This window comes from Anabrus simplex, chromosome 1, assembly GCF_040414725.1.
Source record: "Anabrus simplex isolate iqAnaSimp1 chromosome 1, ASM4041472v1, whole genome shotgun sequence".
Taxonomy (NCBI): Eukaryota; Metazoa; Arthropoda; class Insecta; order Orthoptera; family Tettigoniidae; genus Anabrus; species Anabrus simplex.
Genome location: NC_090265.1, coordinates 933,400,205 through 933,423,330, shown reverse-complemented (window position 1 = coordinate 933,423,330; position 23,126 = coordinate 933,400,205). Strand labels below are relative to the sequence as shown.

Sequence of the window (23,126 nt, the reverse complement as noted above, 5' to 3'; positions counted from 1 at the left end):
CGTAGAGAAACGGAACAAGGTTTGGCAATAATGTTATTCTCAACCACCTTAAAATGTACTTCAACTATTGATTTCCAACCAAATAATGTCGGCTTTTATCTCTTCCATCATACCTAGAAATGTTAGTACTGTATTGAATTTTGATACGCACTCTATTTATGAAATATGCATTCTTTTAATACTTTTTGGGAAATTACTTAAATAACATTGACTCGCTACGGATAATATTTCCTGCTGTTACACTGTGCGGCGGTAAACGCTGTAACTTGCATTATGCCTTTGTGAAAGATATGTGCAGTAATTCTTAACTACTGCTACCATATGCTTCCACAGAAATACTTTATCAAAATACAGTTATATGCTTCCGAAACATCAATTATATTTTTAGCTCACTTCCATGTGTAACGCCAAGGCCGTAGCCGTGTTGAAACACCGGATCCCGTGAGATCTCAGAAGTTAAGCAACATTGGGCGTGGTCAAGATATGGATAGGATGCCACGCGCTGTTGGTGGGGGTAAGGGAATGGAGGAGCGGACAGGAACTGGCTACCCTACCGTACGTAAACTCCGTCTCATGCACACCTCTGCTGAGGTTCGGACTTGCCTTCGGACAGAATACACCCTTACCTTTGAAAATCCACAGCCTGTTTCTAATCATTCGACCGGGTCAGGAATGGAATGAATGAAGCCCCCATCTATTTGCGAGGATAGGAAATGTGCCGGCTGCCGAAGCCTGTCGCACTCCTCTGACACCCTTACCTTTACCTCTGTAAAATCTACTTACTGGGAAGAGGGTGGAGAGTAAATTCAGGAAACCGAATTATTATACTTCTGTTGACACTTGAAAGGAGTCTGACAGCCTTACCTTATGGAAGATCACCAACAAATCGTCCAATTTGCCGTGAAGATCTCCACAGATAGTGATCTGCTTAGAAATGGCAGTGGTTGCTTGGTTGAGATTCGGTAACCTCTTCAAGTGAGAAACAGCTTCCTTGAGAATTGATGCTACGTATTTGGCATGCAGTCGGTGGTACTGGAAAACAGAGAAACTGTTATAAGCTAGGAATTTTTTTCTCTACATGCATACAAAATATCGAGCATTTGATACTTAAAACTAGGCAGCATTCAACACATTCGCATAGAAAAAGAAAGAAAGAAAAAGAAACGGACCAGCACACTCCGAGCACGGTTGTAACGATTTATTTGTAATTTGGATACCCCAACAAGTTTCTCTTAGTATCTTAAGATATTTGATTACCAGAGGTGTATGCTATTTCTGACCTAGGCTAAACTGTACTACTATATATTCAGCGAGTCTCAGACAGTCTTCGCAAATTAGTCATCCTTTCAATCCATCAAGACTCCTCACAGTGTGATTGAAATTCTTTGTTAATCAGTGGACCATCAGTGAGAGTGGTCATGGAATGAGTGCTATGTAATGGTCATTCAGGCGAGGACGTCAGATCATCACTTCCAGAAAAGGTACTGAGATCGCGGTGGATTACTGTGAACCGCAACAATAGGCCTACAAGCGAGAAGCAATGAATGTGGATGGCAGAGAAAAGAATCCAATTGCTCGTTCAGTTGTTGGAAACTGTAACGTGTTGGAAATACTGCAAAATTTGTAAGGAGGTGGACCTCCTTCCGAGCTACATGTATTTTTCTGTTGTACGAGCCTTCTGTATTCATTGACTGGTCAGTGAGTAGGAAAATTGTATGTTCATTTATTATTACTCTTGATATAACCTCTCACTGGCTAACCAGGAAGGTAGGCACCCCGCAGATCAGTGTCGTAGGCCCTTTGCTCTTTATTTTGTACATAAACGACATTTCATCTAATTTAAAGAATTGTAGCTACCGTCTTTATGCGGATGACTTACAAATATACTGTTATTGTAAGACCTCTGATTTGTCTCAAGCCATAACAGGCATCAGCGCTGACCTTCAGCGACTTAATGCTTACTCCTTGAAATATTTTCTCCTCCTTAACCCATCCAAGACACTAGCAATCATTATTGGCTCTCAAAAATTGTTGACCACACTATGATACGAAACTATTCCTCCATTTATACTGAATGGCTGAGTTATTCCATTCAGCCAAATTGTGAGATATCTTGGAGTGCCAATGAATGAAACTTTATATTGTTACTAAGATATTACAAGTGTTTGTAAAAATATATGTGCAATATTTATTCTCTTAAAAGAAACAGCAATATTTTGTCTTGTGATAGGAGAGTCAAACTCATACAAACACTAGTGCTTATTATCCTTGACTACAGTGACGTGACGTTATTCTTGTAGACGCAACAAAATTGAAGACACTCAGGCACTCAGCGAGCACACGCTCACTCGCATAAACTCATTTTTATTCACACCACCCATTGAAACTTCAGCGAGCGCTTAATTATTGCCTTTTTAGATTTATTTACAGTCTGAGTTATGACACATTTGTCACCCCATATTATCACACTATTTCATGGCTGAAACCTGATAAATGACGAACGTATCACTTATCGATACAGATATACCGGCTGCTCTCTGAAGGCAGACCACTATACAATTTTTTTGCTAGTTGCTTTACGTCGCACCGACACAGATAGGTCTTATGGCGACGATGGGACAGCAAAGGCCTAGAAATGGGAAGGAAGTGGCCGTGGCCTTAATTAAGTTACAGCCCCAGCATTTGCCTGGTGTGAAAATGGGAAACCACGGAAAACCATCTTTAGGGCTGCCGACAGTGGGGTTCGAACCCACTATCTCCCGGATGCGAGCTCACAGCTGCGCGCTCCTAACCGCACGGCCAACTCGCCCGGTACTATATATTTAATCCCAGCTTAAGTATGATGTCCTCCTTTCACAGCAGTAATACCCGCTCTGGTTCCTCCCTTTCTATACGTGTTCACCGATCCTCTATGTATAACAATTATTTTGTTGTGACGGGTTCTAGACTTTGGAATTCCCTGCCTGTCAGTGTTAGAAATACCACCTCGTTCCTTAAATTTAAGACTTCTTGCCAAGCTAATTGCTGAATGCAGTTGACTAATTTGTATGACTGGATGAGATAATGACTGTGAGTTAGAAAGGTGTGATGTATTTTTGTGTTGATTATTATTTACTACTAGCATATGCACCCATTCTTCGCAAGGGAATTGGTAATCGATTTCACGATTCCTTCATGAATTTATGCGAAGTTACATGCTTGTATTCAAACGTTTAATGAAAAAAAAAATTAAAACCTACAACCTGTTTTCCAGTCATTGACCGGGTCAGGGATGGAATGAATGAAGCCGATATAGGCTGTTAGTACGATGGGGTCGCCACTCCCAAAGTGATTTATTAATGAATGATAGATGCTATGAAATGAGAATGGAGAGTGTTGCTGGAATGAAAGATGACAGGGAAAACCGGAGTACCCGGAGAAAAACCTGTCCCGCCTCCGCTTTGTCCAGCACAAATCTCAAATGGAGTGACCGGGATTTCAACCATGGTATCCAGCGGTGAGAGGCCGACGCGCTGCCGTCTGAGCCACGGAGGCTCTTCAAACGTTTAATATGGGATGTTAAAATGATATTCTTCTACTAAAACACGTGGCAGTAACATGAAGTATGATAAAGCTGAGGAAGGTGGAGACAGAATGGTGTAGATAACAAAGTTTATTAAACGATACAGTTCCTGGTCCAAGTTGTACGTAATTCATTCTATTTCTCTAATACATATCGTTGTTCATCTGAAACCAGGAGTGGCACTCTGGTTGAAGACTCATGAAACCAATCGTTGACGGTAACCTCTCTTATCTGTTCTATCGAAAAGAGTAAAATGGCAAAAGCAAAGCAAAGCCACCTCTGTACAGGCCATGAAGGCCCTTGGAGGAGTGGAAGGTACAGGCTTCCACCATTGTTAACTTCGGCACGTGATGGGGTGGAGTGGTTAGTTCTACGCCCAGCCGCCTTTACCCCCGGGAATTGACCTGGTACTCATTTTTGGTGTAGGCTGAGTGAAACTCAGGGCCATATGCACCTCTGGAAGTAGAAATCTCGTTTCTTAAATTTTACGACTTCCTGACGGGGATTCGAACCCACGTCCTTCCGGGCGAACCGAGCACGCCTTTACCGCCTCGGCCAGGCAGCCCCTAGAGTAAAATGTCTCTTTAATTAAGTAATTTCACCCAACTTGAAATGACATGACAGCCTGTAAAACAGGCCATTAATGATAACTTCCTTGTTAACCTCTTATTGAAAATGTGCACATGAGAAAAACATTCTTAGAGATGGATTTCCATTAAGGCTGGTAGTTTTCCATTAAGGTTGGTCATGTCAGTTTTGTGGGAGGGTAAAATCACTGTTTCGACTTCCTATAAAACCCCAGACCAATCCGAGAATTAGAAATGACATTGACCCTAACACCAACCCACGGACACATAGGCCTATACGGTTTGGTAGAAATATATAGAGTAGTTTCCCCAATTATAAGAACTCAACAAAAGGACGAACAGACAAATTGACAAAAAATGCTTTAAAAAAGTCCGCTCGAACTTAGACAGAAAAACGGTCCATCAATGATATCGCCCTTACTAATCCTCGTATCGAAATGATGCACATGAGAAACAAGTTTTGTAAATGGATTTTCTTTAAGACAGGCAGATTTCCATTTTGTTTGTGTATATTTTGTGGGAGTGCAAATGCAATGTTTATGTTTCATATAAATCTCCACTCAACTCAGGGATTTAGAAAAAACAATATTGGCCAACCTACCCAAGGACAGGTGGATTCTAAATATGAGTTTGCTAGAAATAGATCTGGCAGTTTTCAAGTTATAAGAACTCACACAAACGGACAAACAGACACCAAACCTAAAAAAATTGTAGATGGTCATTATTATACCTAAAACGGGTAACTGAATGAAAATTTCGGCAAAATAGTCAGTGTACAGACACACGGTCGTTAAGATTTGATTTATATAGACATATTACTAAGTACTCTTAAGCTCTGCTGCCAGTGAAGTATCACTACAGTGGTTAAGTGTAAGAAAGGGCCAAGGGTCTTAACTTTGCCACTTACAAAGGCAAAATAAATAAATATTGTTTTATTTCCTATTATTATATTAAATAAAATAAACTTTTATATTTTTCACTTATCCACTCTTCAGGTTTCAGTGTGATGACATTTTCACAACTGATAAGTCTGACAAGAATTCTCCATGTATACCATTATGTCATAAATACCATTTTGTTTGGATTTACTCATACTTGAATACCATAAATAGTCTGGCTCCTTAGTTAAATGATGAGCGTAGTAGCCTTTCTTCAAAGGGTTCTAGGTTCGATTCCCGACCGGGTCGGTTGATATTAACTGCGTACGGAAAATTTTTTTTGGCTCGGGGATTAGATGATCGTGGTCGTTTTAACACACATGTCTTCTTGTACGTACAACATACTATTAAACGCGATGAAAAACGCAATAGTGAATACTGCCCTTCTGATATGGTTGGCGTCAGAAATGACATTTGGCCGTACAATTAGACCAAATTCACATAAAATGCTGACACAAATAAACTGGGAAAACTCTACAAACGAGAAGAAGAATACCATTTTTTTACAATTTGTTTTACGTCGCACCGACACAGATAGGTATTATGGCGACGATATGATAAGAAAGGCCTAGGAGTGGGAAGGAAGCGGCCGTGGCCTTAATTAAGGTACAGCCACAGAATTTGTCTGGTGTGAAAATGGGGACACTACGGGAAACCGTGTTCTGCGCTGCCGACAGTGGTGCAGTGTTTCCCATACATTTCCCTGATTGGGGACTGGTACTTGTATTCGTTTTCATACAGATTTCCTTATCTATACAGCCCGAGCACGCCCTCCGTATCATCCGTACCATTCAGCGTGTATATTTGTGTCGGTCGGAAACCCTGTGACTTCAGCCTTAATTGTCCTTAGTGTACCGTAATGGTACCGTTATATCAGACGAAAGAGGGTGCTCAATGATAAACACATTATGGGTCGGAATTTACATTAAGAAGTCGACACGGAGCAAATTAAAAAATTAATAATAATAATAATAATTATAATAATAATAATAATAATAAAGTTATTGGCTTTACGTCCCATTAACTACTTTCACGGTTTTCGGAGACGCCGAGGTGCTGGAATTTAGTCCCGCAAGAATTCTTTTACGTGCCAGTAAATCTACCGATACGAGGCTGACGTATTTGAGCACCTTCAAACACCACCGGACTGAGCCAAGATCGAACCTGCCAAGTTGGGGTCAGAAGGCCAGCGTCTCAACCGTCTGAGCCACTCAGACCGGCACATTTTCTACCTAGTATAACTTTATCCCTAAGAGTTGTATTACAACCGTTGTGGTACCATCATATCACGATTAGCGACAGGTTCCTAATGGTGCCCACACGGGGGAAGGGGGTCGGGAGTCGGAACCGACATTTAGACGGTCGAATAAGCCAGTCTTCCTTGTAACCTGCTAAAGAAAAAAAAATGTTATAAAGTCACTAAGTGTGTTTGCTACTTTTGTTTCTCTGTTATTGTTATAGTTAGTCTGTTTATTTGCATACACATTGCTAGCAGAATTGCTTAGATGAGATGAGCCGTTCACTCTCTGCAGCGGTTCAAAATGTTCTGAATCATTCCATATCTGAGGTCCGCGGCGTAGCTCCCGCTGTGACCTGATGACACCAGCGCGGTGCGATTTCTTGTTCTTCTTTTGTCCTAGTGGTTTAATGTCCACTATCACATTGAAGGATTCAGCGACACGAGAATGGGAAGATAGCGGCCGTGGTCTTAATGAAGGTACAGCCCCAGGATTTGCCTGGTGTGAAAATGGGAAACCGCGAAAACCATCTTCAGGGCTGCCGACAGTGGGGTTCGAACCCACTATCTCCCGGATGCAAGCTTAGAGCCGCGTGCCCCTGGCCGCACGGCGAACTTGCCCGGTGTACTCAGTTATTATCATTACGATCCAAAAGTCTCCGTAGTTTGGGCTAATCATGATCATCTCCCTAGTTCCTTATATTTAATGGTTCATTTTACTATGGCGGTGGTTATAGAATTATAATGCATCTCTGAGGATTAAACCTTTAACACTACTAGAATGTGTTTGACAACTTATCGGTGGGCTTAAACGATAGAAACTGAAGAGTGCTTATTCTTTTATTTTCGCATATTAATACGAATTTTCTGAAGCAGAAACAATTCGTATACGACATTTAGTTCTTTGGGCATGGAATTTAAAATAAGGGTGTTCAAGAATACACTGATTCCTGGAAATGTTTGAAATGTGTACAAAACACTTGCTGCTTATACAGGGTGTTTCATAATTATACCGATAAAATATCAGGGATGTTCTTCGTGTTATGCTACAAACGATGGCGCTATCGGACTGGCGGATAATTTTTTTTCTCGAGAAAATGTGCTTACTTTGTTACTTGTCGTATTTGATGTGCCAGAGAGCTGGCCGCTGCCTGTTGCCGTGCGTCAGAGGAGGGAATGGAAGGGAGGGGAACGGGAAGTGAAAGACAGAGGTAATGAGAGACACACCACACATCCTGAAAAGAGTCCAAATGTCACTACTACACCGATGTGAACTTTGCATTGAAATAGGAAGGGGGCATATTGAACATCTACTTTAATCAAACCACTGTGTGCATTGTTAACTTCGATCAGCATCTCATTGCATTTACAATGTTGTGAGTGAAGGAATAGGCCTACACCAGATCCTCTCAGGGTGCATGCACTGTGCACGGTGCAAAAAGCGACTTCGCTTGGTTGACCAGACTGCAGACTCCCCACTCCTCGATTTGGAGCAATAGCGCTGTCTCTCTCTTTCCCCACGCCTGTCTCGCTCACTCCATCTGTCTCCCTCTTCCTCACTTGCCCCGTAGCGCTCCGAATCCGAGCTGAGTTGAGCCGAGTTGAGCCGAGCTTAACTGAGTAGCCCAGAGACAAAGTGTTGGTCCGAGCCGAGCCGAGCGGGACCGATGCACTGTGCACAGGAACTCTGCGCTGCTGTTTGCACGTATGAGATTTTGGTCGTTTGAGAGACCCTGGCCTACACAATCGTGGGGTGGCAGTTTTGCAACTGCGACGAACAGACGGGAGGAGAAACGGTCTGGAGTATTCATTGACTGACAAGTGTGTCTTAATTATAGTGCGTTCTCGTACTGTGCGTGCAGTTACTGCTGTTTAATATACGGACTGTGGATGTTGCCTTGAAGAGACAAGGGCAATCCTGTGCGAGTCGAACGAGGAAACCTGTGTTTACACGCGGAGCATTATCTCTATTTCCATCATACACCTTAATTCACCTCCCTTGTCTTCTACATCCTGAAGCACGGCAGTGGATTGTGATCTGGTACAGGAAATACGGCGAGTTAGGCAATTCGAATCGCGCGCCCGGAAGTAAAAAATTAACCTCATTTTCTTGACAAGAAATATTTTCTCCGCCAATCCGATTGTACCATCTATCTTAACATAACATGAAGAGCATCTCTGATTTTGTTGTCGGTATAGTTATGATACACTCTGTATACCTATAGTTTGTATTTTGTGTGGTTCTGTAATGTGAGTTTTTTAACCTGTGTAGCGATGATTGTGAAGGAACAATTCATATGTTACAAACCCAATGAGTATTTTCATTTTATAGTAGCTACTTTAAGTAAAAAATATAGATCTAAATCATCTGATTTTTCCAAGGTCCCACAGTCTACGTGTACCGAGCCGGCCTCTTACCTGAAAGCTCCGACTTCGATTCCGGTCACGTCAGGAATCTTTAACCTAAATATGAGGTTGTTTCGAGGTTCACTCAGCTTACATGTTGGCAATTGAAAAGTTGTCGAATGATGCGGTGTAGAAAACCAAATAACTTATAACGGCCAAGAGATTTCGTCGCGCTGACAACGCATAACTTTGAATCTGAAGGCCTTATGATTGAGCATCAGTCCATTTGTAGGCCAAGTAATATGTTCCGAACTGCCAGTGGAGATATGAGTGGAATGACATTAGTGGATGAATAAGCTTGAGTGGAGCTTTTTAAATGTAGGAAAAATCAAAATATGAAGAAAAAGTTGAAATTCAAGACGGAAAATGGGGTAAATTTTCATTTATAGGAAGAGAAATTAAGGATTGGAATAATTTATCACGGAAAATGTTCGATAATTTTCCACGTTTTCCGAAATCACTGAGAAAAGACTAGACAAACAACTGGTATGGAATCTGCCACCTGAGCGTCTGCCCTAAATGCAGTTCAATGATGATTGAGCGAGTGGTTGATAGTCCATCAGGGCTGTAGCGCTGTTCGATTTGGTTCTTGTTTACTTTTCTATTTTTGCAGTTGTGAAAACTGATGTGATTTTCATCCCTTTGTTGCATTTATATCAACCGAGCAAGTGATGTTCTCACGCAAGCCGGCCGTTAATTTGTTGTTTTTTAAAAGATCACAAATAACATGTGATTGAAAATCCGAAGCCTCTTCTGTTTAGACTTCCCTTGTTTTTCCCCTTCATTATCGTACTGAGCCGAGTGCACACGGTTTTTCTTTTTAAATTTGGGGAAAGTTTTACCAGAGCAATAAAGTGACAATATAATGGATACGAGCTTGATTAGCAATAATATAATAATAACAACAATGATTTTATTTGTTTTATATCCCACTAACTACTTTTACGGATTTCGGAGACGCTGGGGTGCCGAAAATTAGTCCCACATGAGTTACTTTTCATGCAAGTAAATCTACCGACGCGAGGCTGACGTATTAGAGCACCTTCAAATACCACCGGACTGAGCCAGGATCGAACCTGCCAAATTGGGGTCAGAAGGCCAGCGTCTCAACGCTCTGAGCCACTCAGCCCGGCATAGGCAGTCTAGGAACAGTTGATTGGTAGTAAGACTTGTCTGTCTAACACAATAACCAATACAAATAAGATGCCAAACAACACGTCTGAGGTAATCGGTATGTTCACCTTTAACTCTCCAATACCTGGCTGTGCAGGAGGCTTCTTGGCAAGCTCAAGAAACATAACGACTTACGGATCATGCGCTCAGATTAATTTTTAATCCTAGACATCAGCCACGGAAGTTAACTGTCGTATGTCACATCAAGAAACCACGGCAACTTGGTATTATATTACAATAATCCTTAATGCTGACTGAAAACTGAATCTCGACCTTGTTGAAAGCCGTCACATAGCTAGAGCCCTACGCAGATACACAAAATATTATCCACATCCGCTCCGCTCCGCATCCGATCCGCACCCGCTCCGCAACCGCACTTCCTTCATCCACACCCGCATCCGCGAGTGGTTATCGGCGGATATTGTGAACTAGCTGTAGTACCCGGCGTTGCCCGGATAGTTTCTGAAGATTTACCTTTAAGATTTGCATTACCAGTTAGTTATGTGTGATGTGAATTTTTATAGAATTCCTTTTTGACTTGCAGATTGATATGTTATGATCTATTATGTAGTTTTAAAATTATTTAGATGTGTTTGATTTCAAGTTTTAGATTATTTAGTTTTCGAGTAAAACTTCGTCGTTATGGAAGCTCGAATCGACTGGAAAGTATTTGATCCTGTCAAAAATTAATAAGTGATAAATGTTGATTAAGTCAAATGAATAAAATGTAAATGTAAGATTAGTAACATTGACAATCTTCGATGTATAGTTTTAATAATAGTAAATACTATAAATTCATTTTAAAATGTTAAAAACAAATTATGATACTTTACATTTTCAGTTAAATTACATTTCACGTTAATTTTAAATTATATTAAACTTATTTTTAATGTTAAGTAGTTATAATGTACTGTTTACACAGGTGTACTATTATATGGTTTGGCATAATAGCAGGCTTCATAGCCTGAGCCCCGCCATTTACAGAAAGACATTAATAAATAAATAAATAAATAAACTATATGTATTTAGCCATCGCACTATAGATACGATGTACAGGATTTTAACTGTCAATGAGACTGTCCCCCTCCCGCCCTCCACCATTAAGAGATATAAAATCTGGATTGTCACCATTCATCTCAGTGACACAGAAAACTGTAGATTCGACACTGTTTTCGATTATTTTTATATCTCACTCCCCCTCACCCACACCCCAAAGGGGGCTGAACATGAATTTTAAAAAATTCGGAGTGTCACTAATTATTTCAGCTACCACGAAAACTATGGATTCGATAATATTCTAGATTATTTTTATACCACCCCCTTCGCCCCCTGCCCATAAGGGTGCTAGGGGTGTCTTACCCTCACGCGGTTTGTCTCTTGATACTAATTGATAAGTGTACCAAGTTTGGTGAAATTGCTCCAGTGGTTTAGGAGGAGATGTGTCATTTACACACCCACACCCACGCACACACATACATCAATTTTTATATATAGTAAGAAGAAGAAAATATTTTTATATGTAGTTTTTCGATTAATTTTATACCTCACCCCCTTCGCTCCCCACTTGGACTTGCAAAAAATCCGGAGTAATACTATTCATCTCAGAGACCCTGAAATCTATGGATTCGAAACTGTTTTTAATTATTTCTATATCTCAACCCCCTTTGCTCCACGCCTAAAAGTGGGCTGGACTTTAAAAAATTCTAGAGTATTACTTTTCAACTCGGCGACCCCGAAAACTATGAATTCGACACTATTCTAGATTATTATTGTAACTACCCCTCCCCCTGACCCTCTCCCTTAAGGGCGCTAGGGATGGCTTACCCCCCACAGTGATCGTCTCCCGATAGTAAGTAATACGTGTACCAAGTTTGGTTGAAATTGCTCCAGTGGTTTAGGAGGAGATGTGTCATTTACACACACACTTCCATTTCTATGTATAGTAAGATTTTTATACTCGTACTTCACCCCCTTTCCATCCCCGCCCAAAGGAGTCCTAGGAGTGCCTTACACAACAGTATATTTTTTCCAGATATTAAGTCTTATTTGTACCAATTTTGGTTGGCAGCTATGCCCAAACGTACATACATAATCTCACTGCTCTAGAATCCTGGAGCTGACATTGTCATGGTTACGGCAGTTCATTTCTTCATCCGATTCCTAGAGCAGGGGTAGTGTGGTGCCAATATCTCCGTAACGGTTGGTTTTAGGGTCTTAAAACATTGTTTTCGGGCCCGTGGGGCTTACCGAGTTTTGTTCTTTGCGTCAAGAGGATTAAATTGTGCTTTGTCTCGTCCTTATACGACAAATTCGTTATTTTGCCTATCTATATATATATAAAATAAGAGTTTTGTCTGTACATTGCTCAGAATTTGAAAATAATGGTATTTCTGTATCGGTCATGTCCATAGTAACAAGAAAATGCACTTTTTACTTTTCCGTAATTTCTGTCTGTCTGTCTGTCTGTCTGTCTGTCTGTCTGTCTGTCTGTCTGTCTGTCTGTCTGTCTGTCTGTCTGTCTGTCTGTCTGTATGTATGTATGTATGTATGTACACGCATTACGAGAAAACGGTTGAAGTGAATTTAATGAAAATCGGTATGTGAAGTCAGGGGATGAGCCTCTACAATCTAGGCTATAAATCATTTTACTCATGCTGAGTGAAATGGTAGTTTAGGGGAAGGCCTAAAATTGAATTCTCAACTATTTATGTTATTAGTGGTCTAATGAAAATCGGTATGTGAAATCGGGGGATGAGCCTCTACAATCTAGGCTATAAATCATTTTACTCACGCTGAGTGAAATGGTAGTTTAGGGGAAGGCCTAAAATTGAATTTCAACTATTTATGTTATTAGTGGTCTAATGAAAATCAGTATGTGAAATCGGGGGATGAGCCTCTACAATCTAGGCTATAAATCATTTTACTCACGCTGAGTGAAATGGTAGTTTAGGGGAAGGCCTAAAATTTAATTCTCAACTATTTATGTTATTAGTGGTCGTATTTTAAAGAAAATGGGTATGCAAAGTTGGGGAATAAGTTGCTACAATCTAGGCTATCAATAATTGTATTCACACTGAGAAAAATGGTAGTTTAGGGAAAGGCCTAAAATATAATTCTCAAATATTGTTGTTATTAGTAGTCCTATCTTGATGAAAATCGGTATGCAAAGTCAGGAAATAAGTCGCTATAGTCTAGGCTGTAAATTATTTTATTCACGCTGAGTGAAATGGTAGTTTAGGGGAAGGCCTAAAATGTAATTCTCAAATATTTCTTATTGGAGGTGTAATCGATGAATGCTACATAACTAGGGTTATATAGTATTAAATTTCCTATTATTCATGTCTTATACATTGTTACCATACTGGCTATGATCACAAAGATATTCATGATTTTGGATTTTTGTTACTAAGTCCATATCAGCTCCGAGTAACCAGAAATGGATAAACAGTATTTAATGAAAATCTGTATGTAAAGTCGGAGAATAAGAAACTACAGTTTATGGTATAAAATATTTTACAAATCACAGAGTCGAAAGAAAACTAAATGTGGAGGCCTACAATATAGAAAGCTCATAACATTGATCAACAATAACATTACAGTGACCATTGTTTGTCGTGATGTGCTTTGTGTCATCTGTTGCCCTTCATCTCCGGTAGATAGGATTACTGCTGCGTACAGAGTATTTTTTTATTTGATTTACGTCGCACCCACATAGATAGGTTTTATGGCGACGATGGGATAGGAAAGGGCTAGGAGTGTCTTAGGCCTTAATTAAGGTACAGGCCCAACATTTGACTGGTGTGAAAGTGGGAAACCACGGAATACCATCATCAGCGCTGCCGACAATGGGGTTAGAATCCACTATCTCTCGGATGCAAGCTCACAGCTGCGCACCGCTAACCACACGGTCAACTCGCCCAGTCGTACAGAGTATAACAGCCTGTCTGAATATTGATGGGAAGTAGCTGGGGAGTTAGATAACTTTCTTCTTTAGCATGACATTCCCCTGGTTTATAAATTTTCTGGTACTACTGGTACGTAACACACTGGATCATCATAGAATTCGGGCTATTCAATCCCTACTCTGAGGCACTGATTGGAATGAACAGTGTGCATATTTAGCGGAATAATGGCAGATGAGTGTTCATGGCAATCTGCGTCCTGGTCATCCCAGCTCTGGAACTTTGGACTATTAGATTGGTACCGCAATCTAACCGCAACACTGTTCGTTAAAAGTGATAAAACGTGTGGCTTTCCATTTGATCCAGTATTTTATATGATAGCATTGCTTTTAATCGCTACATTCATACTTACGTTTTTGTAATGACCTATGTTGATTTCAGGTTAAGAAAGCCACAAAGTCAGTCTTTCTGAGAATCCCGTAGCGAAGCATGGGTACATCAGCTAGTAATAGTATAAGAAAAAATAAAACCGTTGTGGTTTTCCTATAAAACCCCCGTCTTTTCAAAGATTTTAAAATGATATGCATATCGAAACCTTCCCCGGGGTGAGTATACTCTAAATGTTTGGTTGAGATCTATCCAGCCGTTTCGACGTGATGGTAGAACAAACAAACAGACAAACAGACACGAACAACTTTATTTATAAGATATTTAACTATATTACACCGAAGGTACTGATACGTATAAATATGTTAACATAATACAATGGGCCTGACACCTGGCACTAGACTCCCTATAGAGAGGCTAATGAGGGATTTTCTGTCGCGACATCTACCGACAAATTGAGCATTTCCTTTTTTGGAACCTTTTTTCCCTTCCTTCCACTAATTTTGCGCAGGAGCCAGTTAGGCTTTAGTCAATTTACGACTTTATGGTCTCAAGACCCTTAATATATCACCTTTCTCCCATACCGATGTTAATAAAATAATATTTTTGGCTTTACGTCCCAATAACCAATTTTACGGTTTTTGGAGGTACCGATGTGCCGGAATTTAGAATTTATTCCCGCGGGAATTCTTTTACGTGCCAGTAAATCTACCTACACGTGGCCGACCTTTGAGCACCTTCAAATACGACCGGATTGAGCCAGGATATAACCTGCCAAGTTGCGGTCAGAAGGCCAGCGCCTCAACCGTCTGAGCCACTCAGCCCGGCATACCAATGTCAAGGGTCGGCTTATCACAAGCAAAAATAAAAGTATACTTGATAGAAAATCAATAAACTTCATGATATTTAAATTATCTGCACTACCATACAGCTTGCATCAGCCGAGACACTAAATTCGCGGATCCCTGCAGGTCTCTACTTATAGCGATAGGCTGACTAGCGACAGCACCCCAATAATACGTGATGATGTATCAAAACTCAAATTTTCCTAAATTAACCTTACACTGAGGCTATTACTTTGTACGAGAAGCAAAAGAAAGAAATACCATCTCCGTACAGACCATGAAAACCCCTTAAGGAATGGAAGATAGAGGCTCGGGCTAAACGGGACGGATTAATTCGCTCTTTGCTTAGTCACCTTATCCGCATGGAAATAATTTGGAATTCGTTTTAAAATATTTCACGTCGGCCATTGACAGATAACATATCTGGCTAGAACAATATTAAACACAATATTCTGGAACAAGCGCATAATAACAAGTTAGATTAGATAAAATTAAGTTCGGTAATATTATACTTATAGGGTAAATGAAATGGCGTATGGCTTTTAGTGCCGGGAGTATCCGAGGACAAGTTCGGCTCGTCAGATGCAGTTCTTTATATTTGACTCCCATAGGTGACCTGCGCGTCATGAGGAGGATGAAATGATGAAGGCGACACATACACCCAGCCCCCGTGCCAGCGAAATTAACTAATTATGATTAAAATTCCCGACCCTGCCGGGAATCGAACCCGGGACCCCTGTGGCCAAAGTCCAGCACGCTATCCATTTAGCTATGGAGCCGGACATTATATAGGGTAATTAAATATAATATAAAGTTGTGATTATGTTTAACTTACATGTGCTGTCATCGGGATAAAATCCTGTGTTATGCATAAATAAAATTGAATTACATTACAACCTAAATTTCTGGCGTAGCTGAGTGAACCCCAGTGCTATGATCAAGTCAAGAATTGAAAGCTCGTTTCTAAATTTTTCATCTTCCTGATTGGAGTTCAAACCCACGTTCTGAGTAATCCTTCGGATCTCGGCTAGGCAGCCTCTAGCTATAAGTGAAGACTACAACTTATTTTATACGACAAACTTGATTAAATGGGAGCTTAGTAACTCACTCCAGTAAGAACGAGTAATAATATTTTCCAACGAAGAGAAACAATCCCTTCATCTTACAACTTTCATCTTACAAATTTAAACATTCTTCCTACCTAAGATTTGTACCCTGTTATAAATGTTCACACTGTTTTATTATCTCCCGAACTATTTCATCTTCAGTGAACTTCAATTTTGTTCATTATGAAATATGTAATTTACATGCAGCGAAGAGTAACTCTAATTAACACAATTTCTAGGCGAACAGTAATGAAGTTCGCCTTTCAAATTAAGCGTATTAACGTCTCCTTCTCTCTTCCCTTCATATTCGCAGGAATTGTTCATTTTACTACATTTTCATTAGCGTATATTTTGTAATTAATGTCGAATAATCGCACATTTGCTCTTCCTTCAGAAAGCATTCACTTATGTTGAAATAAGTTTCCAATTAAAGAATGGTCGAAGTGAAAATATATTATAACATCTCAAGCTGTTTAAAAAGGGCAAGGTTGAGTGGCTCAGACGATTGAGGCGCTGACCTTCTGACCCCAACTTAGCAGGTTCGATCCTGGCTCAGTCCGATGGTATTTGAAGGCGCTCAAATACGTCATCCTCGTATCAGCAGATTTACTGGCACGTAAAAGTACTCCTGCGGCAGTAAATTCTGGCACCTCGGCGTGTCCGAAAACCGTAAAAGTACTTAGTGGGGCGTGAAAACAATAAGACCATTTATTACTGTACCGGAGGTACACCCGCCCCGCACATTAAAATTAAGTGCCTTGTATAAGGCCATCTGTAATGTAAACATTAAAACTATTAGTACAAGAAGATTGGAGATTTTTTAACAGATGTCTCTACTATAAACTTATGTTGTGCCCTCTGGGGTGAAGATGAACTATTAATTTTCAAAGTCATTTTGTATGTGAAGGTTTCCTAAACTTAATTGTTTACTGATTGTTTCTAATGTTCAAACGTTATCAACACTTCTATATCTTCCCGCCAAACTTATTTTTCTACCAATAAGAAATTTTATACATTTATTTATTCACCAATGATAAAATTTTGATATTTATTTGATTGTCCAATGGGGGTGTGTCAGTGCCTTGGCCCAGAGTTTTCTGGAACCTTCCTATCCACTATAAGAGCTGGCACATTTCAAGCCATGTTGTCTTTGTGATCGCTCCAGTCTAGAGTGTGTTCGTAACGGAGGCGGGGACTGCCTCGACCATCTTCGGGAAGTCCACCAGCTCAAAGTAATGGCAGATTCTGCTTAACATGTGATAGTCTTTCAAAGCTAGCTCGAGGGGAAAGTTTCAAATTCTTAGTAATGCAATTTTTTATTTCTTCAAATGTAAATTTCAAACTTTAAATGTAAAGTTCAAACAAATCGAAAGAACTCGATATTGAGGTGACTATGATTTTATAACCTTTAAAATCTATCTAGTAATTTCTGTAAGTTAAATATTTTTCTCCATCTAGTCACCTCCATAACGTAACTTCATTGGTTTCGAGATAAGTCTAACCACGAATTGAGCCCCTAACTGCACTGCTAACCTGCTCAGTAATTTTACTACAGTAGGCTTGCCTCTGTAACGTCAAGGCATAAGCCTAAATAGGGCTTTAATTATTTCATGTAAATTCTAAGGAGTGCAAGTGTTCGCCTCCTAAGATTTTGAGGTTCCGCCAGTAACTTTAACCTTTTGTTTTTAAATAAGGCCAGGTAGAATAGATACTTGTTACCCCTGTCACAGTTAATAAGATTTCACTTTAAGGCAAATCAGACTGTTGAGTAGTTAAGACGGTGAATACTGTTTAATTTTGTTAAATGTAGGTTGTGCCTATGATAGGCCTGGAAAGTGTAAATTGATAGAGCAAAGATGGTTTTCCACTGATGTAAAAATTGGGAGATCCGTCCCCTTGACTCTTGATTGAAAGGAGCAGTAGCGTTCAGGTAAAATTTGTAATTAGGGAGCTTCAAGCTTATATTGTTAATTTATTGTTATCTGATTACTCTTGACCTCTCTAAATTGTTCCTCAAGCTTACGAACTAAATTTTTGTACCTGATTTGTTACCTGCTTATCAGAGTGTAAAGCATAAAATTTAAAAGAATCGAAAGATATAAGGAAGAAATATAGCTCCAATTTAAGGTTTTAAATTAATCTTCTGACTTTTCTATATCCACTCATTCACTCCCGCACCTTCTTTTACTTCTCTGCTGCACAGAAATATGGTAACAATTACGTTTGAATAGGTATTTATTAGTGTTGTTGTTATACTGAAGGGGATTATTGTGCACGTAGCTTTATATTATGTCCTCTAAATTTCTATTTACTTCATTGGTTTCGAGATAGGTCAAACCACGGATTGAGCGCCTAACTGAACTGCACCGCTAACCTGCTCGGTAATTTTACTAAAATAGGCTTGGTTATTGAAATAACATACGAAATATCTGACCCTACTGACCAAACGTTCATATCGCAGCACGATGTATTTAGGAGGTAGAAAGATATATACTGTGACCGTTCACCATCATGCCATGGAGATGTTAGGAGGTCTGGCTAATTATATATGCCGTTTTCCGCAACATCCTGTGACATATAACGCAGTAGTTAGCATTCTGTATGCTTAACCGGGGTATGATCCGCGACGCGCCAGTCCGGAGGGAGCAGTTTCCCTACGCTGTGACAAGAAGACAGCGCAGTATTGTTAACCTTGAAACTGCGCTCTCTTTCCGAGCGAGAGAGAAGAGATGATGACGCTACGCACGGAGATGGAGGTTTTTTGAGACCGGGCCGAATTAAGGTGTGTTAACCGTTGAGAAATAAATGCCCACTATAAATTCAACACCGCATTCATTAGTACCACTTCACCATAATTTACGAAAAAGAGGAAGAAGAAGAATACTTCTACATGAAATAATTTTTCTAAATTTATAAATCAGGTCCTATTCGAACCAGTGTCTTTTATGCTGACTGTCAATGCATATAAACACAATACTTTAAACATGGATCAGTAATGACGCCTATCATACAGTAGTACGCAGATCAAAGGCGACTACTGAAATCTGGCAACATGTGAAAAAAAGTGGGAGATATTGCATGATGAAACATGACGCATGATTTTCCAAAAGGACGCTCTGGAAATTATGAATAACCTACTGATCGCTTTGGTTTCACAGATGTTGAGTAGAAAGTAGAGGTCATGAGCTTTAATTCGATTATTATCACGTCGTTCAAAAACTTCGATTACCGGACAGTCATGTTCAGCAGCGGCATATTTCACTTCCCCCCTGACCATTTTTCCGAAGGTTATAAATATAGCCTGGACCGAGACACTGTATCTCATTCTCACCCGTGTAGCTGCAGTGGTAACACGTTACTTAATTGTCATATGTATAGTCGCAGCCTAACATATAAGAAGCGGACTTGTTACTTGGATATCAGTGTATCAAGTGTTGTGCCATTGAAGAAACACATCAATGTGATTTAATATTTTTTACGGAATAAGCCGTATGGTACAAGTTAATGTACATAATCGCCGAATAGAAGCCTTAATTTGGCATTTTCAACATCACAATCGTCGAAGTTTGTTAATTATGACTTATGGTGCAATCACCAACGGAGGGCAAACACTTCAGGTTATTTAGCGTGGTGAGACAGTTAATTAATATATGCAGGGGCTAATTATCATCGCTCTTGAGCATTTAAGAACGAGTGACATTTAGCAAAAATTAAATAACCGCTCTTGACAAAATTAATATTCGCAGCCTCCAGGGACATTCGTTGTGATAGTCTGTGTGACGGTCAGGGAATGAACAGTGATTTTTACAAACGTATCACTACTTATGTTAATCTGTTTGAACTTAAGAGTGGATCTTGTTACAAGTAGGCCTCCTTTGAAAGTGCATAAAACAGTATTTGATAACTCATTCTCCATTTTTCTGTATGTTCGTGAGTGGTCGTCGAACCCAAGACTCGGAGCCTACAAGAGTCGCGCCTCAGTGCCTGCAATCAGCTTTACAAGGATCGTCCCGAAATTCAACTGAGAAAACAGCAGTTCGAATCATGGATCGTCGTATGGAGAAGAACCAAGGAGTACTAGGAACAATAATATTCATCATGTTCGTGTAAAGATCTAAGATGTACCCTAGATGACAGCAAGCCTTACTCACCAAATGTTAAGTACATACTTCAATATACCCTAAACACGAGATATACATGCCAGTAATAATAATATTTGTAAATATTATAATGTTATAATTAAATATTAAATATGTAGGGAACATTATGCGCGTATGATTGGGAAAGATTTATTACTATTAGTTAGGATCATCAAATGATTTTTAAGATAATCATTGATATTTAACAAAAATTCATTTGCATGAATTATTATATAGATTTCAAAGTTCTTAGCTTATATGAACTATCTTTGGGAAGAACGGCAAGTTAGCTAGATTTATATTTCTTCGTCTGGTAAAGATCTTCAGAGTAGTTTGGATATAAATGATACTTGGAGATTCGGGTATTTGTAATCCCGGATAATATTAAATAATCATTGGAGTTGATCCAAATCGAGGCGTAATTAATTTATAATCATATATGAAATTGTGAGAATAATTAACCTGAAATAATGGGTTTTCTCTGTGAATTAAATGAACGGATTGAGATACGATGCCAAGACATGAAAGGGCGAAGCTGTAACATGTTTGTTGTTGGAGTGATAAGGAAGAATAAATAATTATAGCTGTTGTGAGATATAAAATTGGGCTGAATATATAGCCAGATAACGAGTAATAAGAAATAATGGCCTTCAAGTGAATGCATACTTGACAATGAGCCGAGAGGATATGTAAGAGAATTGAAAGGGAGAGTGACGGGTGATTTATGGTATCTACCCAGGACTAGTCACAGCTGTTATTGTGATGAAAAGGTATATGCTGGCCGACCGTAGGCCGAGCAAACTTTGCAGTCTCTAGCAAACGACGTTAATGGGCCAAGCTCTTTTCATTTACCCAAGTAATCTCGATCCCATTCTAATTATACGTTGCAAGTAACACGGATAATTTCCGGATTTTGTGAAGGATAGATCCCTTCTCGTGCTAAGCATTAATTTAGCCTCTGATTGGAGTCCAAAAATTTTTACCTTGGAAGCCGAAGCCTGTTGGTTCGAATGATGTTGGAGCGAAGATTTAACCAGATATTATGGCTTGGTTAAGCCATATCTTCAAGATGTGTTGTGTAAATATATTCGATATTTTTATATATATATGTTTTGTGTGTTTTATTATTTCCCGAAATAATATGGTGATGGGTTTGATTCCAGCTTTGACTGATTTTCTTTAAATATATAATTTGTTAGGTAAACCGAGGATACGCACATATATGTTCAGAGTGTATGTTCATCGTAAGTGTTCAATGTAAATGTACATTTGTCGTGGTCAAATGGATCACATGTTCGATACTCGGCAATGCAATCTCGTGTGTATATCAGATGTGCTTATATTGTGTTATAATTTCTTTTCTCCAAATCATGACCGGTAGACAAAGGACACTATTTAATATCCAGTTATGATTAACATATGAAGGATATCTGGTTCTTACCCAGGAGTCTTGAGTTCGATCCTCGGTACCGGAACCATATTTAATATCCATTTGTGACAAGAGTTTAACAAATAAATTCAATATCCATTTTTTAAAATATCATGTATCAGTGTATGTTGATCCAATGGTGTACATCAAGAATTAATTATGCCGAGACAATTTCAACAAAAGAAGGCATACAATGTATATAATGTTATCAGTTTAATTGTTTCTTTTACTCATATGTTGAGATACAACATTATTTGTGTGGTTCGTATCATTATAATAAATATGTTTAGAATATATACTTGAACGGAGATTCTTCTCATTTAACAAATATTAGCATATTCCTCTCACATTATAGAATCCTACTTTCATTATTTAGATAGTGCCTATTTTATTCCTTTATCGGACATTCCATTACCCATATTGCTCTACGAATTCAGCCGGTGATCTTATGAAAGTAGGGAGGATGAGACTTCAAGCCTGGTAAGTGACTTCTGGCGGTTCTCATCGGAATGTTCCATCTGTATGTCTGTTTGTGAAACCAAATTATGTAATATTGCCTTGATATACCTATGTAAGCCTTATTTTTGTTGCCCAGTTTATGGGGCCAGTTTCATTTTGTCGCCCGATGTGTTCAGAGCTGGTTCATACTCAATTTGGTGCGACGACTAATGCCCAGGGCACGGTTGCATTTTTTAACGCCCTAACGGTTGCAATACATTCCATTTAACAGTAATTTATCCTGTGTATGTTTTCCCATAGTGTCCCATCTGAACCATACATAAACGTGCGAACAGAGCCTTCCTCTGAATCCGCGGCTTCTTCATTCCTTATTCTGTAAAGGACCAGTTACGCACAAGTACAGCCGTTATGACAAGAAAACTTACGTATTCAATAACACGTGATACTTGATTATAATCCACTGTACTTATTTTACGTGTTCAAGACATGATATTAATCTGCTAAAGTATGAAAATTCATTAAACGTGAATAGCTAATACCACACAATAAACAGAATAGTAGGAGTAGACACAATAACAATCCACAATGGATGTGTGTCCCGATGCGCAGAATTCAGCAGTCTGGATGCCCTTATGTGCTCCTGCAAACAGTTGGAGGTTTCCTATAACTTACAGCAAAACAAGAGGTATGCTACTGAGCAAGTGGCCGTGCGGTTAGGGTCACGCAGCTGTGAGCTTGCATTCGGGAGATAGTGGGTTCTAACCCCACTCTCGGTATCCCTGAAGATGGTTTTCCGTGGTTTTCCAATTTCACACCAGGCAAATGCTGGGGCTGTACCTTAATTAAGACCGCGGCTGTTTCCTTCCCACTCGTAGCCGTTTAATATCCCATCGTCGCCATAAGACCTCTCTGTGTCGGTGAGAAGTAAAGCAAATTGAATAGGAAAAAGAGGTATG

The 23,126-nt window shown here is 39.5% G+C and overlaps 1 protein-coding gene across 1 annotated transcript in view; it reads right to left on the bottom strand.

Annotated features, from left to right (window-relative positions):
• Window positions 1–23,126, bottom strand: part of rdgC (retinal degeneration C) — a 1,179,561-nt gene that overhangs the window by 380,856 nt on the left and 775,579 nt on the right. The window contains exon 7 of the mRNA XM_067148666.2: window positions 865–1,032. Within this exon, the coding sequence (XP_067004767.2) occupies window positions 865–1,032 (168 nt within the window). The remainder of the gene's footprint in view (window positions 1–864; window positions 1,033–23,126) is intronic.